The sequence below is a fragment of the Podarcis melisellensis genome (assembly GCF_964234715.1).
Source record: "Podarcis melisellensis genome assembly, chromosome: 16".
NCBI lineage: Eukaryota > Metazoa > Chordata > Lepidosauria > Squamata > Lacertidae > Podarcis > Podarcis melisellensis.
This window is the reverse complement of record NC_138533.1, coordinates 35,928,718-35,951,650: the sequence shown is the minus strand read 5'-3', so window position 1 is coordinate 35,951,650 and position 22,933 is coordinate 35,928,718. Positions and strand designations below refer to the sequence as shown.

The following is a 22,933-nucleotide window of genomic DNA, read 5'->3' as shown; positions in this document are numbered from 1 at the left end:
CAGTGGGAGTGAGATGATTTAGGAGGCATTGTGGGGAATAAAATGGCAGATCTGCAAGACTCTATCTCTTTGTGCTCCTCTGTTCTTTTATTTTTAAGGGCCCAGCCCACCAGGGTAGGAATCAGCTCTGCAGGGTCCAAGGAGTGCACTATTATCAATATCATCAATATTAATATTATACTGGGATAGCTCAGTTGGTAGAACATAAGACTTAATCTCATGGCTGTGGATTCGAGCCCCAAGTTGGGCAAAAGATTCCTGCATTGCAGGGAGTTGGACTAGATGATCCTTGCGGTCCCTTCTGAAATAATCAATAATCAATAATAATTAATGTATACCACTCTTCATCCATAGATCTTAGGACAGTTCACAGCATAAAAATACAGAATAAAAATGTGTAATACATACTAAAACCATGACCAAAAACTGAACAAACCCAGTGGCGTAGCGTGGGTTGTCAGCACCCGGGCAAGGCAAGTAATTTGCACCCCCTAACCCATGGATTTGCGCCCCCTAACCCCCAGATGTTGCACCCAGTGCAGCCGGCCCCCCCTGCACCCCCCACACTACGCCACTGAACAAACCAATTACTCCCTTCCACTCCTTAATTCCTCCCACTTAATGTACCTTTTAAAATACAAATACCTACCACCCCCCAAAAAGAGGGGGGTAGGGACCAACTTAGAAGGGCCTCTCACTTTTCTCTGCCACACAACAGGGCATGCCTCTTCTGCCCAGGGTACTGCATTATGCCATTGGGTCTGTCCACTAGTACAGCAGTGGCACTGATCCTCGCTATGACATGATAGTAATAATTTATTATTTATACCCCACCCATCTGATTGGGTTTCCCCATCTGAAGGCAGCTCTGTATCAGGAAATTTTTGATGTCTGGTGTTTTACAAGTTTTTTATATATGCTGTAAGCTGCCCAGAGTGGCCAGGTAAACCCTGCCAGATGGATAGGGTATAATAATAATAATCATTAGTAATAATAATAACAACAACAGAAAAGGGTTGCTACAAGCATGTTATGCTTGCCTGTGAAATCTTGGAAGGGTTCATAATCTCCCTTCTTTTCTACAACTTTCCTCATTATTCATGCTTTCTGCTGGGTGCCGTATTTCACAAAAGAAATGTAATTGTCAGCACACAAGGGGGGATGCTATCATACCCAGTGCAGCATCCTATAGACCAGAGGATTGCTCTGGACAGTTCAGTGTCGCAGCAAAGCAAGTAATGATTGATCGCAGCACCCGGGAATTTTGATCTCAGCATTTCAAGCAAACTTGGCACAAGCCACCATGTATCTTGTTGGTTGGTGGTTGATTAGAAATGGCAGGTTGCAACCCTCGGCAAAATGTGGAGAGCTCCTGTTCAGGGTTCCAGCTAGCCAGACAGCTTATCTATGCTCTGTTCCTGAATAGTTCATTCCATTCCACATATATACATGCTTCAAAGAGGAATGAGGTAGATAATAGTACATACAGTGTGTTTTACATTTGATGTACACTCATGTCTGTCCTTTGTGTCCAAATTAGGGAAACTATCCATCTGTCAAGAGGCATTGATGTTATTTTTGTATACCTCCCATTCTTTTTAGTTGCCAGGTGATGTAGCTGCTCAGTGCCCAAATGCAAACAAATGAAGCCATTTCCCTGGTTTTCTCAGTAGTTCAAAGATGTCACATTCCAAAGGCAGGGGAGAGAGATTTCCAGCCATCAAGAGACATTAATATTCCTTTTTGAGCTCCATACGTTAAAGAGTATTTTAATTGACGGATAACTGACTCATTGCTGAAATCATGCCAGGCAATGCTGATTGAAGCGGGGATGGGGGTGGAGGGAATCATTTTTAAAGCAAGACAACCAGAATTGTCCACAATGCAATCCCTTCACTGGACTGAGTGTGTGATGCTGAAATATCAGACGGTTTTCTTGTTTCCTTTGCTGTGTTTCATTTGAACGAATTAGTATTCTGGCTTTGTCGCCTCCGATCAAAGAAAGATAAATTCTCTCTTTTGTAGGGAGCAGGAACGTTTTCCTGCAGCACGGGAAATAATGGCCTCCCCTTTGTATTATTCATGTCCTCTCCTTTTGTGGCTGTCATTTCTAGATATCCCTTACTGTTGTGCAGCCCCATAACTCTTGGTATGTTTGATCAAAGACCCTTCAAATGAGCGGAACAGTTGACTCGGGGTTATGGAGCCTTTCAACTGCCTTACAGGTGGCTCTGCCTTTTGTCTGCTGCCAAGTCCCTGAATTGCTCCTCCTAGCTATCCAACTTGTGAGCCTGTGCCTGTGTTAATATTTTCACTGTCATCGAGGTAGGAATGAGGGCAGTGGCGGGACTGGGTTGGTGGAAGATGGGGCGTCCAGTAGTACGTGGAGCCAGAGCCAATGACAGGCAAATCGGACTGATTCTAGGTTTGCCCCCATCATCTCCCCTGTTGAGTTCTACAGTGGTGACACTGAAAACCAAAGCCACTTTCTCGATTGAATGTAAGAATGTAAGAAGGCAGGCAGGTGGGGGTGGGGGTGGCCAAGAGGTTGGTGGGACAAATGGACTGCCCAAATGGACCAGGCTCCACTGGATGAGCGGGGAAAGGGGTCTTGTTTTGCCTTTTAACGTAACCTTATCCATAGCCTGGGATGTGGGTGGTGCTGTGGGTTAAACCACAAAGCCTAGGGCTTGCCGATCAGAAGGTCGCAGTTCGAATCCCCATGACGGGGTGAGCTCCCATTGCTTGGTCCCTGCTCCTGCCAACCTAGCAGTTTGAAAGCATGTCAAGTGCAGTACAGTGGTGCCCCACAAGACGAATGCCTGGTAAGACGAAAAACTCGCTAGACAAAAGAGTTTTCCATTTTTTGAGTCGTTCCGCAAGACGAATTTCCCTATGGGCTTGCTTCGCAAGACGAAACATCTTGTGAGTTCTTGTGAGTTTGTTTCCTTTTTCTTAAAGCCACTAAGCCGCTAATAGCCGTGCTTCGCAAGACGAAAAAACCGCAAGACGAAGAGACTCGCGGAACGGATTAATTTCGTCTTGCGAGGCACCACTGTAGATAAATAGGTACCACTCCAATGGGAAGGTAAACAGCATTTCCGTGCCCTGCTCTGGTTCGCCAGAAGCAACTTAGTCATGATGGCCACATGACCTGGAAGCTGTCTGCGGACAAACGCCGGCTCCCTCAGCCAGTAAAGAGAGATGAGTGCGCAACTCCAGAGTCGTCCGCGAGTGGACCTAATGGTCAGGGCTACCTTTATCTTTATCCATGGTGCACTTCCTGAAACAATTCAGGAACTGAAATGCAGTTATCCTTCAAAATCCACTCATTTCCAAATGTGAGGCAGTACTTCAATGAGTAAAAATTGTGTACAGAAATGTGTGTATTTGGGGAAAGTGTGAAAACATGGTCACAACCACACTATACATTTAAAGCAGTATCTCGCCACTTTCACAGCCATGACTCCCCCCTAAAATAATAATCATCATCATCATCATCATCCTGGGAACTGTAGTTTGCTGAGGGTGCCAAGAGTTGCTAGGAGATCATTCACAGAGCTACAATTCCAAAAATCCTGCAACAAACTATAGTTGCCATGACTTTTTTGGACTAAGCCATGATTGTTGAAGAAGGTTTTAAACAGTGCTTTGAAAGGATCGTGTGAATGTCACTGTGGGTGTTATAGTAATGAAAATAACATACAAAAATGTGTTATCTCAGGATAAATCACTTCCAAAAATGAGTATTAGGCAAAATTACATACACAATTTTTTATTATTATTAATAGGAGAAATGTATACTAAAATGCTGACATGTTTTCTTCAACCGGGACATTGGCAAACCAATGCAGAAAGAGGGCAAGAAGGCTGGGTCACGGAGAGAACCAACATTTATAGATTCATTCCTCCATGCATCGAGAGATGGTCATTGAAAGCACTTATAGGGGAACAAATCAAAAAAGTAAATGCTGTATTTTATTGATATTTACTGGTTTTTATTTTTCATCATTCTATTGCACATAACCAAAAGAAGCCAAGCCCAGCAATTATCTTGAATCCTTTTCTCCCAAAACATGGGGACTGCCTAATGCACCATCTATTAATGAGCAGATGGAAAAAATGTGGAAATTTGCCACCAAGGCTAAATTGATCTGCTTGTTTAGATTTAGGGAACAAAAGTGTGGCTAAAAGAGCTTTTTCATTAGCTGGAATTGTTTTACGGAGTACGGCAAAAGCAGGTGGTTTGTTGCTAAATGTAAGTTATTGGTTCATAATGTTTTAAGAATTGTTTTGAAAAACACCATGTGTGCACACACCTTTCAGACTTCATCGCACATCAGTAACTAAGACCCCAAATGCACTATCCATTTAGGCCACTGTAGTGGCAAATCCTCTTTAACATTTGAGACATTTAGATTTATTATGTATGGTCATACATAATGCTTCACAATGTAGCAGATCTCTTTATTCTAGCATGAATTATGTCATGCTTTAACTCAGGTGAATAAAAAAAAATAAGTTATGAGCTTTGCAGAGCAGAATGTATCCGCTCTAACGATAAGAAATAGTTCAAGCTTTAGCAACTGCATGGCAACCAGGACATTCTCTGTGTCTGCACCCGTGTTTTGTGTACAAATGGGTTTTATACACAAAGGGCAGAGCAGGGGAAAGGCATAGGGGTGCTTGCTGCTGTTAAACCTGGATTGGGTTACTCCATATATCTTTTTTTGTCATACTTGCCCTTGCTCTTATATGTTTGGGTAGGCTGGGGGATTCCCTTGCTTCAGAGCTCATACAAAGGCTTTAACTTAAGAGACTTTGTCAAATAAGGAAAGAGGGACAGGGTGCATCTGCTTAAAAAAATGCCTCCTATGGAAAAAGATTTGCCACGGCACCACATTCACACCTTACATTTAATGGTACTATGATGCCACATTAAACAGCCATTAGTTCCCCCAAAGAACTCTGGGAGTTGTGGTTTGTTAAGGCTGCTAAGAGTTGTTCAAACTCCTCACAGACCCACAATACTCAGAGGGGTTTAACAATCAATCCCTCTTCCCAGGGAACTCTGGGCACTGTGGCTCTGTGAAGGGAGCAGGGGTCTCCTAACAACTTTCAGCCAAAGTGATTTTGGATCATATCTTAGGGCAGGAAGCTGGACCAAATCATTCCTTCTAATAGCAAGCTTAGCTGCTGTGGCGCTGATGGGACTGCAGCTAAAATAGAGCCACTGACAACAGCCCTGAGATTTTATGATGAAGGGTGGTATAGAAATCTAATAAATAAATAATGATGATGAATAATAAAATAATAACACCAGTGTGGAAGGTCTGCAGAAGTGAAAAAAAATGAAGAAAAAATACAAACAAAACTATCCAGTGGGGGCAATATAGTAAAGGTAAAGGGACCCCTGACCGTTAGGTCCAGTCGTGACTGACTCTGGGGTTGCGGCGCCCATCTCGCTTTATTGGCCAAGGGAGCCAGCGTACAGCTTCCGGGTCATGTGGCCAGCAGGACTAAGCTGCTTCTGGCGAACCAGAGCAGTGCACGGAACCACTGTTTACCTTCCCGCCAGAATGGTACCTATTTATCTACTTGCACTTTGACATGCTTTCGAACTGCTAGGTTGGCAGGAGCAGGGACTGAGCAACGGGAGCTCACCCCGTCGCGGGGATTCGAACCGCCGACCTTCTGATCAGCAAGTCCTAGGCTCTGTGGTTTAACCCACAGCACCTCAGCCATAAATCTCACTGGGTGGCCTTGCCTCCGTCTTTCTCTCTCAGACCAACCTAGCAAACCATGGGGGGCTGGTGTCCCTTAAGGCTGGTGGGACAGAATGCAGTCAGCCCAAACAGTAGGTGGATCCAGAACTGACTCATTCTAGTTTTGTTCCCATCCTCTCTGCTGACTCCTACAAGGACTGTACAGACTAAGTAAGAAGAATCTGATAGGTAGTGATGCCACCAACTGGGATGGTTGCATGTAAGAAGGCATGTGGGTGGGCACTGGAAGAGGGCAGACTGAGGTTGGGGGAGATGTGCTCCACTTGCCCTAATGGACCCACCGCCACTGCTCCGAACACGTTAAAACATTAGCGTAGGGAACAACTACCCATGCTGCCTCAAGTTCCTTGGAGGTAGGTAGGATATAAATGTAGCAAATCAATTCCATGCCTTTGGAAAAAAGCAGTTCTAAGTACAAGCACAGAATGGAGAATGAATGTGTGCACCTCTTGCCTTACCAGAAATGAAATTCAGGCCAAGAGAGCTCACATTCTGTGCTAAGAATAGATTGTGTCATTCTGCATACATGTTCTTAATTTGCATAATTTCTCCTGATAGCCAAATGTAGGGCTTTGGTTCCACTCCCGTCTTTGAGCATCATGCACTACTCTCCCCTAGAGCATGCAGCATCGTTCGGTGCACTGAAATGGATTCATCTGTTTTTCATACGCCACGTCGGTTGTTTCTCCCAAGCTGAACTCTCCCGCTATGGCAGAAGCCTGTGGATCCCAGGGCCAGGTGCTTTCCTGTGCGGAGACCCTGCCACATGCAATTGCATTTTTGCGGCATCATGCTGAAACAAAATGATTTGAATCCCTGCAGTCAGGAAGCCGAGCTGATGTTGGAGGAATCAGAACTACTTCATGGTTGAGGGGAAGTCAGGGAACTGGAAGATGATTCCCTTCGGAAGATGGGGAAGATTTATGTGATGTAAAATTGCCAACCATCTTTAAAAAGATTTTTCTTCTTATGAAGGAAGCATAGCAGAAGGGCAGATATACCGAAATGTATCGAGCTGAGCTGAAATTGAACTCTAAATTTTGTGGCCCAATTTCACAGATCACACATTTTTTGTGTGGAATTTGCAGTTCTCTGAATGTTGCAATGCAGTCCTCCAGCCAAGTAGCCTGTACAAAAGTGTGTATACTGTAGAAATGTGTGCACCACAATGCTTCTACAGCGGTACCTCGGGTTAAGTACTTAGTTCATTCCGGAGGTCCGTACTTAACCTGAAACTGTTATTAACCTGAAGCACCACTTTAGCTAATGGGGCCTCCCGCTGCTGCCGCGCCGCCGGAGCACGATTTCTGTTCTCATCCTGAAGCAAAGTTCTTAACCCGAGGTACTATTTCTGAGTTAGCAGAGTCTGTAACCTGAAGCGTATGTAACCTGAAGCGTATGTAACCCGAGGTACCACTGTATTAGAGAAAAGAGCATATGAAAATGCATTATATTTTGAAAAACTGCTGTATAAAAATGTGTATAATAGGTGTACAGACATATGTATATTAAGGTGGAATCAGCACTAAAAGTGGTGATGGATTTTCATGAGGACTTTTTATAAAACCACAAACCGAAGTATGCCTGTCTGTCGCTGCCTGCTTTTTGGATGGGCAGCAGAGACCATTTTTATTTCACAGAATTGTGTTGTTCGTCAAGATTACATCCCTGTCTCTTCTTTTAGAATCTGTTCTAAATCGTTTTCATCTGCTCTCTGAGACTGTTTATTGTCACAACCCCATAAATGAAGCAGTGATTGAGACAACGGGGTCGGAGGTTGCAGAATCTCCAGCCGAGGAGCTCTGAGTCTGACAGACAGGCGCCCATAAAGCAACCTCCCATAGCACCAGGTTCTGCAGAGGCAAGACCTTCATGGGCACCTTCTGCCAAGGAACCAAATGCCTCCCACTGTAGCTCATTGATCCAACAGCTTAGGGAGCACACCAGGCAGGAAGTCATAGAGCACAGAAGGTGTGGCCAGTCCACAGGGTTGGAACTTTAACAAACAAAGCTGTCCTCAGTGGGAGGGTCAGAGTCTGGGGATGATCTGGGATGGCTGGCTGGCTGGAAGGAGGATAAAAATGAAAATTGAAAAGTGTGTAAGGAGGGCTGAGCAACTGTTTTTGGATTAAGCTGCTTGCCTGGCGCTGTCTGTGGTCCTGCAATGCCTGACTGGCCTTCCTCTGTGGGTTACCAGGTCAAGCCATAACAGGTTTAGTATATGGTGGTCTTACCATTGGAAGCCATCCTGAATATGTCTTAGAAAGACAGAGTTGGAAAAAGAAACCGACTGATACTCTTAGTCATCAGAAAACAATTGTGTAGACATATCTCTTGGTTTGAGACTCTGCTGAGAAAAAGTGTGTGTGTGTGCGCGCGCGCGTGTGTATGAAAAAAATTGTCCCATCAAATGCTTGGATGACATGTTCACATATCCATGAGGATTAGAAACTTATTTTAGATTCTTAGGATTCTTACTTCGGAAGAAAATAGATTATTTTATAATGCACTTACACAGATCTGTAGAAGTATTTCAGGAATGATGACAAATTCCAGGTGGTGTGAGAAGATCTAATAAAGAAAGATGGCTGGTGTAAAAATAAAATGAGAACCCTTCAGGTTTGCTTAGGGAAGCTTTTAATGTTTAACAGAGCACTGTATTTTAATACTTTGTTGGAAGCCGCCCAGAGTGACTGGGGAAACCCAGCCAGATGGGCAGGGTATAATTATTATTATTATTATTATTATTATTATTATTATTATTATTATTATTATTATATTAGTAGTAGTAGTATTTCTAGTGCATAAGAAGTGGATTGGAGTCAGGAGATTCTTCCCCCACCCCTTCCCATTTAATTGCTTGTTTTTGCCTTGTCTGAAGTTGGCATGACATTCCTTCCCGAAAGTAAAAATAGAGTTTTGAACAAGAGAATCTGCTGGTTGTATCCATTGTTAGTTTCACGCAGAGTAGCCCCATTGAAATCAATTGATATGGCAAATGTAGGTTCACTGGTTCAACAAGTGTCCTCTAAGTAGGAGTTAGAGCTCATCCACACTTAACTTTGCTCTGTGTCCAAGTCCAAGTGAGGGGTGTGTGTGTGTGTGTGTTTCCCAGGAAACCCCACATTTTACTGCAGATTGCAAGCGGCAATCTGTGGGAAACCCATGTGCAGTTTGCTCCAATTCAGTGGTAAAATGTGGGTTTTCCCAAGGAAAGTGCCGGGACCAAAACAAAAACCCACTCAGACACAGACCTATGCCTGAGTGCACAAAAGGAAGTCTGGATGAGCCCTTAGTTGGTTGCAACCCCTGTTTTCCAAGATTACAGTCTTATTATTCTTTCTCATCTCAGGCTTGTAGCCAGGAAAGAAATAATGGTGATGGATGATGGCACCCATATTAACCCTCCCACCTACCCACAGACCTGCATCTCCAAAGGCTTTCAAGCTTAAGATAACTCAGCACAGTCCACTGTGAATAAATATCAGAATAAATATCTTCTCTTGTATAAATGAATTTATACTTCCCAGGTTTTGACCATTCTTGTTTTTAAATTATAGTCTTAAAAAAAATAATCCAATCTCTATGTAAGGATATTGTATGTGATTCAACTGCAAATTGAAATTTTGAATCAACAGAGAAAATGTGGAACAGGGGCTGTTCTCTCTCTCTCTCTCTCTCTCTCTCTCTCTCTCTCTCTCTCTCTCTCTCTCTCTCTCTCCACTTTCTTTTTAGTTTCTACTTTGGTTTGCATTAGAGAGTGAAAGTGTTTTCCCTAGACTCCAATCCACTTGGGTGCTGCGATCGCAGAAGAAGCACCTGGCTTAATGCCTGACTGAGCATGTGTTCTGTCTAAATGTGCATGCTCAGTAAAGCAAGGAGCACAGAGGGACACAAAAGCAAATGCGAAGGGGGCAAAGCATGGGTGTTCAGGCAGTGAAGCATAGAGCAAAGCGGAGGGGTGAGGAGAGAGGATAGAGCGCACTAATCATAACGGGGGGGGGGGAATGAGGATGAGGTTGTTGCTTTAAAAACAACAACAACCAAAATGCAGGCAGTGTTGAGATGAAGGTACTCATTGAAATTTCTGAATATTTTCAGCTTTCCCTCCTTTTTCAATAGGGTTTTTAAAACAGTTTTCTGCGAATTTAAGTAGCATTGTCTTTACTCTGAATTGACGTCAGTTGTTCTCAGTGATATTAGCACATTGCCAAATCTAATTAACTCCACAATACAACAACAACAACAACAATAATAATAATAATTAATAGTTTTATTTATACCCTGCCCTCCCCAGCCAAGGCCGGGCTCAGGGCAGCTAACACCAGGTATAAAAACAATTGATTGAAATACAACTGAAAAACAGAATTAAAATACAACATTAAAATGCAGCCTCATTTCAGTGGAAATTCAAATCAAAAACTTTTTGGGGGATGAAAATGTCAAGCCTTCACCAAGGCTAACTATCCAGACTGGTCCTACGTGGGCCAGAAAAAAGCCAGGGAAGTCCCCAAATAGGAGTTCCATCACAGAAGGAGAAAGGATAACTATGACGTTTTTCTGTTCACTCATTGGCTCATATTACTACTTCAGGAAATTTTGCTGTCACTCCAGATGGGCTTAATTGCCCCCTGTGATACTGTGACTCAATCATAGCTCATTCTCAGGGTAGCATTTGTGGCATCAGCCTGTTTGCTTTGTGATTCCCTGCTGGCTAAGATCACTTCTTTGACTTTTCTAGGAAGCACCAGCAGCAATAATTAGGAGGACATATTTTACTGAATCAGCAATTAACAGGACTGAAACCAGGAAATATATTTACTGATGTAGTCAACCATTTCAGAATGCAAGTATGGGGTTCACATAATTAAATGCTTCTTCATAACAACAACAACAAAATCCCTGCACATGTTGGGAAGAAAGCTAAACTAAAACAAATTCTCCTGATTTCTAGTGTGCAAGGATTGTTGTTGTTTTAAAAGAGCACACCCCCCCCACTAGTATTCTAAAGAGAAGCACCACTTGGGAATTATCTCGTGAACAGGTTCACACCACAAAGCTACATAGTCACTCAGGTTTGATTAGTCAATGGCATAGCTGAAGGGAAAAGGTAAAGGACCCCTGACAGTTAAGTCCAGTCATGAACAACTCTGGGGTTGCAGCGCTCATCTTGCTTTACTGGCCGAGGGAGCCGACGTTTGTCCCCAGACAGTTTTTGCAGGTCATGTGGCCAGCATGACTAAGCTGCTTCTGGCAAAACCAGAGCAGCACACAGAAACACCATTTACCTTCCCGCCAGAGCAGTACCTATTTATCTACTTGCACTTTGACGTGCTTTCGAACTGCTAGGTTGGCAGGAGCTGGGACCGAGTTCACCCCAGCGCAGGGATTTGAACCGCCGACCTTCCGATCGGCAAGCCCTAGGCTCAGTGGTTTAGACCACAGCGCCACCCATGTCCCTAGTCAATGGCATAGCTGAAGGTAAACTAAGCCAACTGAGAGTGAGAGCAGTGTTTCCTGAATGAGTCACATGTGTGATCCCAGCTAACAGGGGATCACACAGTAAATGGGATGACATTTTTCACAAGACTATATAGCCAATCAGATTTGGTTATGTACAGCTGTTACTGAGGTCAAAGGATGTCAGTTCAGAGCAAGGTCGATGCTTCTTGAATAGGCTTGAGTGATAACAGGGATAACTGCAATCCAAACAAAAGGAGTGTGGGTTGTGGGGCAGGGAATTGAAGGCAACCCCTGATGTCTTCAAAAGGCACAATTTAAGACTTTTCAGCTTCATTGTAGAAAGCGTTCTATACCAAAGTGCCCACTCTTTTAAATCCCTTGCAAGTTTACTTTAGCATTGATACTCTTGACAGTGGCCATACTTTGCTTGATGCTTAGCTAAATTCTGGATTCTGTTAAAGCAACAGCTGCCTCCCTTTGGGAGCTCTCTGTGGTCCTGAAGAGTCTGATGCTACTTCAGGTGACTGGATTTGTAGACAGGAACTGCTCTCTGGAGACTGTTACCTGCTGCTGGGTGAATCCAGCTAAAACCACAGGACCCAGAAGTTAGACTGTCCCTGTCCAGATAGGGGTGCTGCTGGGCCACCAGCCGAAGCTAATGGAAGGCACTCTACACCATCAAGGCCACCTGAGTCTCAGCGACAGCAGAGGATCCAGGAGTACCCTCCAAGCTACATACCTGCTCCTTCAGAGGGAGTGTAACCCCATCAAAACAGGCCACCTCCCAGCCATCTGGTCTGGGGAACCACCCATGAACAGTGCCCCAGTCTTACCTGGATTGAGCTTCAGTTTGTTGACTCTCATACTGAGGCAAGACATAGAATCATAGAATCATAGAGTTGGAAGAGACCACAAGGGCCATCGAGTCCAACCCCCCTGCCAAGCAGGAAACACCATCAGAGCACTCCTGACATATGGTTGTCAAGCCTCTGCTTAAAGACCTCCAAAGAAGGAGACTCCACCACACTCCTTGGCAGCAAATTCCACTGTCGAACAGCTCTTACTGTCAGGAAGTTCTTCCTCATGTTTAGGTGGAATCTTCTTTCTTGTAGTTTGGATCCATTGCTCCATGTCCGCTTCTCTGGAGCAGCAGAAAGCAACCTTTCTCCCTCCTCTATGTGACATCCTTTTATAGATTTGAACATGGCTATCATATCACCCCTCAACCTCCTCTTCTCCAGACTAAACATGCCCAGCTCCCTTAGCTGTTCCTCATAAGGCATCGTTTCCAGGCCTTTGACCATTTTGGTTGCCCTCTTCTGGACATGTTATCGGTCCATCATCGGTCCAGCACATACACTACCTCACCTGCAAATGTAAAAAGTAGAGTTGTGCCTCAGAGGTTAGGACCCAAGCCAATCATTACAAGATAGGAAATTATGACTAAACATTAGGAATAAATATCTGGTGGTAAGAGCTGTTTGACAGTGGAATGGGAGCTGGTTAGCTCTCCTTCATTGGAGGTTTTTAAAGAGAGTTTGGATGATTCCTGCTTTGCAGGTAGTTGGACTAGATGAGCCTTGTGGTCCCTTCCAACTCTACAGTTCTGTGATTATCCTGCTTGGTGTTATCAGTGCCCTTGCCTGTTGAATTAGGCATGTGAGTGATCTCAACCAGTCGGGGCCATTCAGTAAATGGGCTACTGTTACAGAGCTCCATAGCCAGTCGGACGTGGCTGCCTGAGGGTGCCAGTGAAGGTAGGTGAGAGCCAGAAAGCGCACTTTCCTGTGAATTTTCTTTTTCTTTCTTTTTTTTAAGGAGGGGTGAAAAAGTGCTGGGGAATGGGAAGTCAATTTTCAGCACGGCAGAAAATTGTGCACAACACAGTTGTGTGCTATTATGTCCCAACCCCTTTGAAATTCATTTTTCATTCTCAGATTCGGGACGTCAATTTCTATACTGCAGCTGGGGCTGGATCTTGGAACAGCAGTGCTGTATAGCAAGCGTTATTGGGAAATGGGTGGGGGGGATACAAATAATCTGAGACGCTGATAGAGATCAGCCAAAAGGGGGCAGTGTTTATTAAGTTGAAGTCCAAAACTGTTTAGAATTTTTTTCTGGGGTGGTCTTATGACACAACGGAACACTCTTCTACAGCGTTTCTCCTCCCTATCTAGGTGTCTGTCATATTATAGACCACCTTATCCCCTAGGCTTTGGGTGTCTTAAAAGTAATTCAAAGTCACACCGCTGATCCCCCACCAAGGGCTCATTAACTAAGTAACAGGCAGCCAAAAGGAAAGGCAATTGTAATAGTAGCTGTCATTGTTACATATCAATTACAGCTATCAATACTATATCATTACCAATATTATATTATGAATAGGATTACTATTGTATGATTTCTGCTCTTAATAAAGCATGACAAAGAGGACGCAGGTGGCGCTGTGGTTTAAACCACTGAGCCTCTTGGGCTTGTCGATCAGAAGTTCGGTGGTTCGAATCCATGTGAAAGGGTAAGCTCCCTTTGCTCTGTCCCAGCTTCTGCCAACTTAGCAGTTTGAAAGCACACCAGTGCAAGTAGATAAATAGCTACTGCTGTGGTGGGAAGGTAAACGGAATTTCCATGTTCTCTGGTTTTCATTACAGTGTCCCGTTGTGCCAGAAGCATGCTGGCCACACGACCCAGCAAGCTGTCTGTGGACAAAGGCTGGCTCCCTTGGCCTGAAAGCGAGATGAGCGCCACAACCCCATGGTCACCTTTGACTGGACTTAACCATCCAGGGGTCCTTTAGCTTTACCTTTTACCTATAGCATGACTACCTATAGCATGACTATTTGCTTAAGTGTATTTCTAAACTACATACTTTTTTACAACACTAAAATTGGCTTCAGTGATACCATTGAAGCAGGATTTTGGGGGTAGAAATCTGCTACTCCAGCAGCTAGGACTCAAGCTAATGGATTCAAATTACAAGAAAGGAGATTCTGACTGAACATTAGGAAGAGCATTTTGACAGTAAGACCTGTTTGACCATGGAATAGACTCCCTTGGTAGGTGGTGACTAGTCTTTCATAGGCAGTTTAAAAAACCAGAAATTGGGTGGATCTGTCAGGGAGACTTTAAATGTGTTACCTGCATGGCAAGGCATTGGTCTTGGGAGTCCCTTCTTACTCTAAACATCTATTATTCTATCACCCATTCATCTTACTGGGCAAGGAAATCCCCATATGCAGCCAAGCTCCCTTTTCACATTTTGATATATATTTTAAAAATTATTTAGCAAAATTTATATGCCACTTAATAATAGTAATAATAAACTTCCGAGTGGTTTACATAAAACATCCATAAGAAAATCCCTTTAGCCTACCTTAAAAGGCTGTTGCGTGGCAATTCCCGCCCCCTCCCACAGATGGAGTAAATAAAGACACCGGACACCAGAATTAAGGTTAATGGGCGAAAATGGCCACAACTTTATTGATTACAGGTAAGAGTGGTATTGGCTTTAGGCATTGGCCCTAACATAATATCCGGTCTAACCGGGAAGGGTTAAGCACCAACAGAGGGAGCCCCCCGAGATGCACATTCGTAGGCGCTCCCCAAGGGGTCACTGCTTGGGAGCGCACTTTAGGCCCTAGCCTCCGTAGGTTTCGGACGAGGCGACGCCCCCCGGAGTCCTTTAACGAACTACCCTTCAAGATGTGGGGGAGGTGATGGCGTTCCTCCCCCCCCCAACCTCATTTGCATAACAATTCCCCTGCCAATGCCTAACCGCCAAAACCAGGAGTTGTGACGTTTTGCTACGAGGTAGGCGAAAAAACCAAGTGGCTTCAAATCACAGCCAATCAGCCAAATGGAAAAACTCCTACCAGGCCCCTTGCGGTGACCAGCTGAAGCCCATAGCAAAGTCCGAATGCAAACCTAGAGGGCGGGTGGGTGGGAAACCGCTGCTGCTGTAGAGAAGAAAAGGGGGTGAGCCAGGGCTGCCCCAACCTTAAGAGCACCTAGGTAAGCCCGCCCCTACCACCAGCTGATTGGCTGGCCCGAGGGTGATGAATACTAATGAGACTGGAGAATCCCTGAGTCCCGTGGGGCTGCCGCCAGCCCCGCGAGAATGTAGACGGGGGTGTGAGCCCGCAACCTCCGCCCTCTTTAGGTCGGGAGTGGCTTTGTAAGAATGAAACGGCAGTGTGAGGGACTCGGCTCACCACCCTGAGCCACTTAATGCAGGAGCAAAGAGCATGTGGCCCTTTCAGCTGTTGTTGGACAGACTCCAACTCCTATCAGCCCCAGCCAGCATGGCCAGAGGCAAGAGGAGATGGAAGTTGTAGTCCAGCCACATCTGGAGGACCGCGGGTTAACAGCCTGTGCCATAAAGGAAAAGCTAGCATAACACATGTAAGAAATGAAATGTTTCTAGCTCCTTTGCTCAGTAGCAGTTATGACCATTTGGGAATAACAAGTGGGATGGGTCGTAGCTCAAGGACACAGTGTCCGCTATGCATGTAGAATAATCATCATCATCATCATCATCATAAAATTATTTATTATTTATACCCCAGCCACTCTGGGAGACTTCCAACAAAATATTAAAATACTGTAATACATCAAACATTAAAAGCTTCCCTAAACAGGGCTGCCTTCAGATGTCTTCTAAAAGTCTGGTAGTTGTTGTTCTCTTTGACATCTGGTGGGAGGGTGTTCCACAGGGCGGGTGCCACTACTGAGAAGGCCTTCTGTCTGGTTCCCTGCAACTTGGCTTCTCGCAGTGAGGGAACCTGCAGAAGGCCCTTGGCGCTGGACCTCAGTGTCTGGGTAGAACGATGGGGGTGGAGACGCTCCTTCAGATATACTGGACCGAGGCCGTTTAGGGCTTTAAAGGTCAGCACCAACACTTTGAATTGTGCTCGGAAACGTACTCAGAAGATCCTCAGTTCAAGCCCCAGCTTCTCCAAGTAGGGCTGCAAATGTAAGCTGTCTAGAGAGTGTAGACAAACACTCATCTAGATGGACCAATGGCTTGACTGAGAATAAGGCAGCTTTCCCTGTTCTTGTGGTTGGCCAAAGAGGATGCCTTTGTAATACTACTGCTGTTGCGGCTGCTGAGTTGGCTTAAGAAAATAAGCACAGAAACCCAGACATCTTTCACTTCCTGGCCTAATTCCACCTCATCTGTTGACATTGTTATATAAAACTGCGAGAGGGAAAGAGAGATACTGCGGAGGGAGGAGAGAGTGCTGCAGATTATAATTCCACATATTTATTTAGAAGCTCGAGTCTTTGGGGCATTCCAGCCGCCCATTCCAGCACTAAGTGCCATCACTGCATTGATTTTCCCTTACTCTGGATAACCTACTTTACTCCTGGACTCTTCCTGCCTCCAGAAGGCCATTATATAATGTCTCTCTCTGTGTGTGTATGTAAAGGCAGGTTGCTTTCCCCAAAATGTTCGATACGGTGGGTTAATTAACAGAATGGCTCTGTCACCAGAGTTGTTTATTCCTCTTGCTGTTCTTGTATCTGTTTTCCTCCCCCTCTTTTAAATTTTTGTCCTCCAGTCCTGGATTGTGCTACTAACCTTGTCCAGCGAAAACGTCCTCCCTAATCATCCGCAAAGCCAGCTCGTACCTCTGCCAGGCTTCACGGTGGAAAGAGCAATCTCCAACTCCTGGGGAAATTGTAGCTTCTCCCCCCCCCATACAAACTCCAATTGCAAGTGACAATGGATCTCTCTGAGGCAGCACAGGGGCAGACAATGTGTGAGATGTCTAGATGGAAGAAAAGGGTTGGTGGGGAGGGTCCATGCCAGTAGACATTTCAGCAGTTTCCTCTTATGTTCCGCATTTTTCACTCTATAAGACGCACCAGACCACCAAACACACCTAGTTTTTGGAGGAGGAAAACAAGAAAAAAAATATTCTGAATCTCAGAAGCCAGAACAGCAAGAGAGATTGCTGCGCAGTGAAAGCATCATTCCCTCTTGCTGTTCTGGCTTCTGGGATAGCTGCGCAGCTCGCATTCACTCCATAAGACGCACACACATTTCCCCTTACTTTTTAGGAGGGAAAAAATACGGTATCTGCTTTTTAGGAGAGCAAAAAATACGGTATCTGCTGCTACTCAACATCTTGGAACGTGAAGAAGAGCCCTGATGGATCAGAATAAAGACCTTTCTGGCCCAGGGATAGCCAGTGTCCAGATGGGAGAAGGGCTCAGTGTTAGTGGTAGAGCCTTGCAAGCAGAAGGTCCCAGGTTCAAATCCCTGGGATCTCCAGGTAAGGTTGGGAGAGACACCTGCCTGAAATACTGGAGAGCCAACCGGTGTAGGTAATACTGAACTAGATGGACTTAGTAGAAGGTGTGGACTCCAACTCCCATCAGCCCTCAGCCAGCCAACCATTAGAGTCAATGGTTAGGAAGAGCTGGAAGTCCTGGAGGACCCCCATGCAGGCTACCCAATCAAGTCTACCCATCTTGTTTCCAACAGCCTCCTGTTTCTGGAGGGTGCCATGTTTACTACCACAGACTAGGCTGCATTCACACTACAGCTTATTCCATTTTCCTGATGTTTCCCTGTTAGTTTATGCATTAATTTGAGATTTCATACAATGTAAGAGCCACGTCAGGAAAACTGATAGAACGTATTGTATTATTTGGTGCTCATTTCTGTGCTGCTTAATTCCGGGGGGGGTCCATCTGCACCCCCCTTAGAATGGAAAATCACAGGAGTGAAGTGACAAAAACTGGAGGTTGTATAAGGGCATGCAGTTATTTCTGGCTGCTTTCATGAGGGAACAGAAGCACACATGTGGGGCGGTGAGCAAGTAGCAACGTCATCCAATGATGTTCATTGTTTTGTCACACCACACCCACTGAGGTAAATGAAATATAGTGTGGCATGTCGGTATATCATAGAATCATAGAAGTGTAGAATTGGAAGGGACCCCAAACATCCAACCTAGTGCAAAGCAGGAATCTCAACTAATGCATCTTTGACAGGTGGGCATCCAGCCTTTGCTTTAAAACCTCCCAGTGAAGGGGAATCCACCACCTTCCAATGGAGTCTGGTCTACTGTCAAACACCCCTTATTGTCAGAAAGTTCTTCCTGGTGTTTAGTTGGAATCTCATTTCTTGAAGCCATTGGTTTGGGTCCTACACCCTGGAGCAGGAGAAAACAAGCTTGCTCCCTCTTCCATATGATAGTCCTTGAGATATTTGAAGATGGCCAGCTTATCTCCTCTCAGTCTCTTCTTTTCCAGGCTAAACATACCCAACTCCCTCAACAGTTCCTCATAAGGCCTGGTTTCCAGACCCCTGATCATCTTGGTCATCTTCCCTTTATTGGGATGTTATACTTCTGTTGATATAGCCCTCCTCTGCATATGTTCCAACTGGTCAATATCCTTAAATTGTGGCACCCAGAACTAGACACAGGACTCCAGGTGTGGTCTGACCAAGGCAGAATAGAGTGGTACGTTCATTGGGATGCCATACTTCTGTTGATAATGGCCGGAAAGCCACAGTTCCATAATACAGCCAGTATTGCAGCGTTAAATGAATGCCAGAAAACATGAAAGAACCACTGGCGCTGCAATCAGAAAAGCCAACACAGTATTCCCCATATCCGAATGCAACCCTGGTCTATCCTGTCTCCCACACTAGCCATCACACTAGCCAACCAGGGCAAGAAGAGAATATCCCCTGCCATGCTTTTATTTTAATCACAGCACCTGGAGTTCAATGGGATCCTGCTTCTTCACAAATGAGGTTCCATATAGGTAATAGGCATTGATTAGCCCATGTTCTATGAATTTGTCTAATTTCCTTTTGGCACAGCGGTGGCTAGCCTGGGCCTCCCTTCAGATGCTGTTGAGGCCAAAGTCTCCTCAGTCCCAGCCAGCATGTCCAATGGATAGGGATGATGAGAGCTACACTCCTGCCACAGCTGGAGGGAGGGAGGATAGCTACCCCCTCTTCCCATGCCATTGTACATGAATTGGCTCAGATGTGGGACCTCCTTGTTTGGAAATTGCTTGGCTTCTTTTCAGGCTAATTCAATGAAGGTCACAGGGCATTGGTCCTCCATTTTTGATTGTTTGGGAACTGGTAAAAGGACTGCCTCCTGTGGATCCCTGTAGCGTTTACAAACAGGCATAATAATGCATTGAGGAGTAAGCAAAGAGAGGTTTCCTTAGCAAGAAAAGAAAGGGAAAAGGTGCTCAGTTTGTTCTATTGATGAGCTTCTCTGTGTAACGACTGCCAGGAAGTCAAAAAACAAAGTATAAAAGTCAATTAACAGCTAGCGGCCTGCCCAGGATGCTTCTCACAGAACTTGCCCAGAGTGTTTCTTATAACATAGATAAGAAAATGCTGATAAGTTCTCAGTGAGTTGGTAAGTTTAAAGTGGAGAAAGGAAAAATTACTTCCCTGAGCAGCAATTAAAGTCCATTGAAGTCCTGGCGAGCTCCGAAGCCTGCTTTCTGAACCAACGCCATCTTGCATTTGTCTCTATCTTGTCCTGTGCCATTGCGCTTCAGATTGCTCATTGCTTGATGGTCTGACTGGCTTCCCAAAAGCCTCTGGTTGGCCTCTGTAAGAAACAGGATGCTGGGAAAAGCCAAGGCTAGGCAAGGTGATGCTCACTGGATGTTGTTAGACTCCCATCAACTCCAGCCAGCAACATCTGGAGGACACCATGTTGGCTAACCCTGAGCTAGACAGACTTTTGGCAATATCTTCCAGGCCAGGACTCTTTGTCAGGGTGGAGTGTAATGCCATTCAAAATGGTGGCTTCCTTATTTGTTTTCCCTGAATTCCTCTTTCCCTGTCACACAACAGGAAAGACTTCTGAGCTCATTAGAAGTCACTTCCAGTTTGCTGTCATATAGCAAGGATTGCCTCTTCTGATCGTTTTAGTAAAGGTACCTGTATTTCTGTTTTGTATCTCACAGAAGGAAATGCCTCATTTGACCATTTTAGCGTTTCCCAACCCTGACCTTCAGGCTTATTCTTAGGTTCCTATACAGGTGTGTGTTTGTGTGTGCAGGGTTGTGTGTATAACTTGACAGATTGTGACTCCCCTGCTCAGCGCCTGAGGGCCCCAGTCCTGCCACTCAACACCTGGCCTAGGGTGGGGCCTGATGAGCTCTATAAAGGACTGCTGCCGCTGCCGCTGCTGGGCAGAGAGGGCTCCATTTTGTTTTGTTTTTTGTTTAAATTGCTGCTACTTTTTACCTATGTCATTTTAAACTGTGATATTAATGGTGTATTCTTAGCTTTAGATTTTGATTTATGTAAAAATTGTTTCCCATTTGGTTGTGTATTTTTTTGATGTGGTTTATTTATTGTTTATGACTTTTGTAATTATTATGCTGCAAGCCGCCTTGAGCATTGTTTTTTAACTGTGGAAAGGCGACATACAAATAAAAAATGATGATGATGATGATGATGACGATGATGACGATGACTGCAATTCTTTTTTCCCAATAGGGCAAAGGTAAAGAAAGGAGTCAATATCCTGAGTGCAAAGGCAAGTGACCCAAGGCAGTGGGACGTGACGCAGAACGTAGGAAATGGTGGGAAACACTCAACCACAACAGTGATGTGTCAGAGAATAATGCAGAGTCCAAGGAGCAGGTGAGTTGGTGCCATTGCCGTGGGACATGAGGCTCCCATCGTCTCGGTTTGATAACCACATAACATGTGAAAAGGCTTTGATTCTGATCAAGCTATTATTCCACATAGTCAATAGGATGCTCGCCAGCTGGGCCTTAGAATCATAGAATCACAGAATCATAGAGTTGGAAGAGACCACAAGGGCCATCGAGTCCAACCCCCTGCCAAGTAGGAAACACCATCAGAGCACTCCTGACATATGGTTGTCAAGCCTCTGCTTAAAGACCTCCAAAGAAGGAGACTCCACCACACTCCTTGGCAGCAAATTCCACTGTCGAACAGCTCTTGCTGTCAGGAAGTTCTTCCTAATGTTTAGGTGGAATCTTCTTTCTTGTAGTTTGGATCCATTGCTCCGTGTCCGCTTCTCTGGAGCAGCAGAAAACAACCTTTCTCCCTCCTCTATGTGACATCCTTTTATATATTTGAACATGGCTATCATATCACCCCTTAACCTCCTCTTCTCCAGGCTAAACATGCCCAGCTCCCTTAGCCCTTCCTCATAAGGCATCGTTTCCAGGCCTTTGACCATTTTGGTTGCCCTCCTCTGGACACGTTCCAGTTTGTCAGTGTCCTTCTTGAACTGTGGTGCCCAGAACTGGACACAGTACTCCAGGTGAGGTCTGACCAGAGCAGAATACAGTGGCACTATTACTTCCCTTGATCTAGATGCTATACTCCTATTGATGCAGCCCAGAATTGCATTGGCTTTTTTAGCTGCCGCGTCACACTGTTGGCTCATGTCAAGTTTGTGGTCAACCAAGACTCCTAGATCCTAGGAGCCTTTTGTCTGATCCAGCAGGGACCTTCTTATATTTTTCATGGAACTTCATTACATAGAGGCAGTGTCTCTCTGAAGTGGGAAATGGCTGAAGACCAGCATCTAGAGAGGGCTGTGGCCTTCACAGCTTGCTTTGGAGCTTCCTGAAGGCATCTGTTGAACGACCATGAGATACCTGTTTCTCCCTCTCTTGTAATGCTAGAATTTGGGGCCATCCAATGAAGGTGAATGTTGGAAGATGCAGGACAGGCAAACAAAGCACTGCTTTATACAGTGCATAGTTAAACTATGGAGTTCATTCCCACAAGATGTAGCAACGGCCACCAACTTGGATGGTTTTAAAAGAAGAGTAGACAAGCTCAAGGAAAGATAACATTCCCAGTGGCTCCCTTGCACTCAGGTTCTGTTTGCGTGGCGATTCCTGCCCCCCACCAGTTGGAATAAAGAGACAGGACACCAAGATTTTAGGTTAATGGGCGAAAAATGGCCACAACTTTATTGGTTACAGGTAAGAGCGGTATTGGCTTTAGGCATTGGTCCTATCAGACTATCCGGTATGAGAACCGGAAGGGTTAACTCCAGCAGGGGGAGCCCCTGAGATGCACATCCCTAGGCACTCCCCGAGGGGTCACCGCTTGGGTGCGCGCTTTAGGCCCTAGCCTCCATAGGTTTCGGATGAGGCAACACCCCCGGAATCCTTTATCGGACTACCCTTAAATATTTGGGGGAGGTGATGGCGTTCCTCCCCCCAACTCATCTGCATAACAATGCCCCTACCAATGCCTAACCGCCAAGCCAAAGGCGTTGTGACGATTTGCTACGAGGTAGGCGAAAAAACCAGATGGCTTTTAAATCAATGCAAATTAGCCAAGTGGAAAAATTCCTACCAGGCCCCTTGCGGCGACCAACCGAGGTCCATAGCAAAATCCGAAGGGAAACCTAAAGGGTCGGTGGGTGCTAAACCGCAGCTGGGGCGAGGAAGGAAAGGGGCGATCCCAGGCCACACCAACCTTAAGTGGCCCAAGCCCCGCCCCTGCAGCCAGCCGATTGGCTGGCCCTGGGGCTGACGTGGCCCAAGGATTCCCCAAGTCACGCGGGGCCGCAGCCAGCCCCGCGCAGATGTTGGTGGGCGTGAGCCTGCAACCCCCCCCCCTTATGTCGGGAGTGGCTTTGTGAGCTTCCTTTTGGCATCTGGTTGGCTGCTCTGAGAACAAGATACCGGACCCTTGG

At 45.3% G+C, this 22,933-nt stretch overlaps 1 protein-coding gene across 2 annotated transcripts in view; it reads left to right on the top strand.

Moving 5' to 3' along the window:
- Nucleotides 1-22,933, top strand: part of LOC309359496 (transmembrane protein 132C-like) — a 245,810-nt gene that overhangs the window by 130,859 nt on the left and 92,018 nt on the right. For both annotated transcript variants that reach the window (XM_081893263.1, XM_081893264.1), the window contains exon 3: nucleotides 20,740-20,886. In XM_081893263.1, coding sequence (XP_081749389.1) covers nucleotides 20,740-20,886 — 147 coding nt within the window. The remainder of the gene's footprint in view (nucleotides 1-20,739; nucleotides 20,887-22,933) is intronic.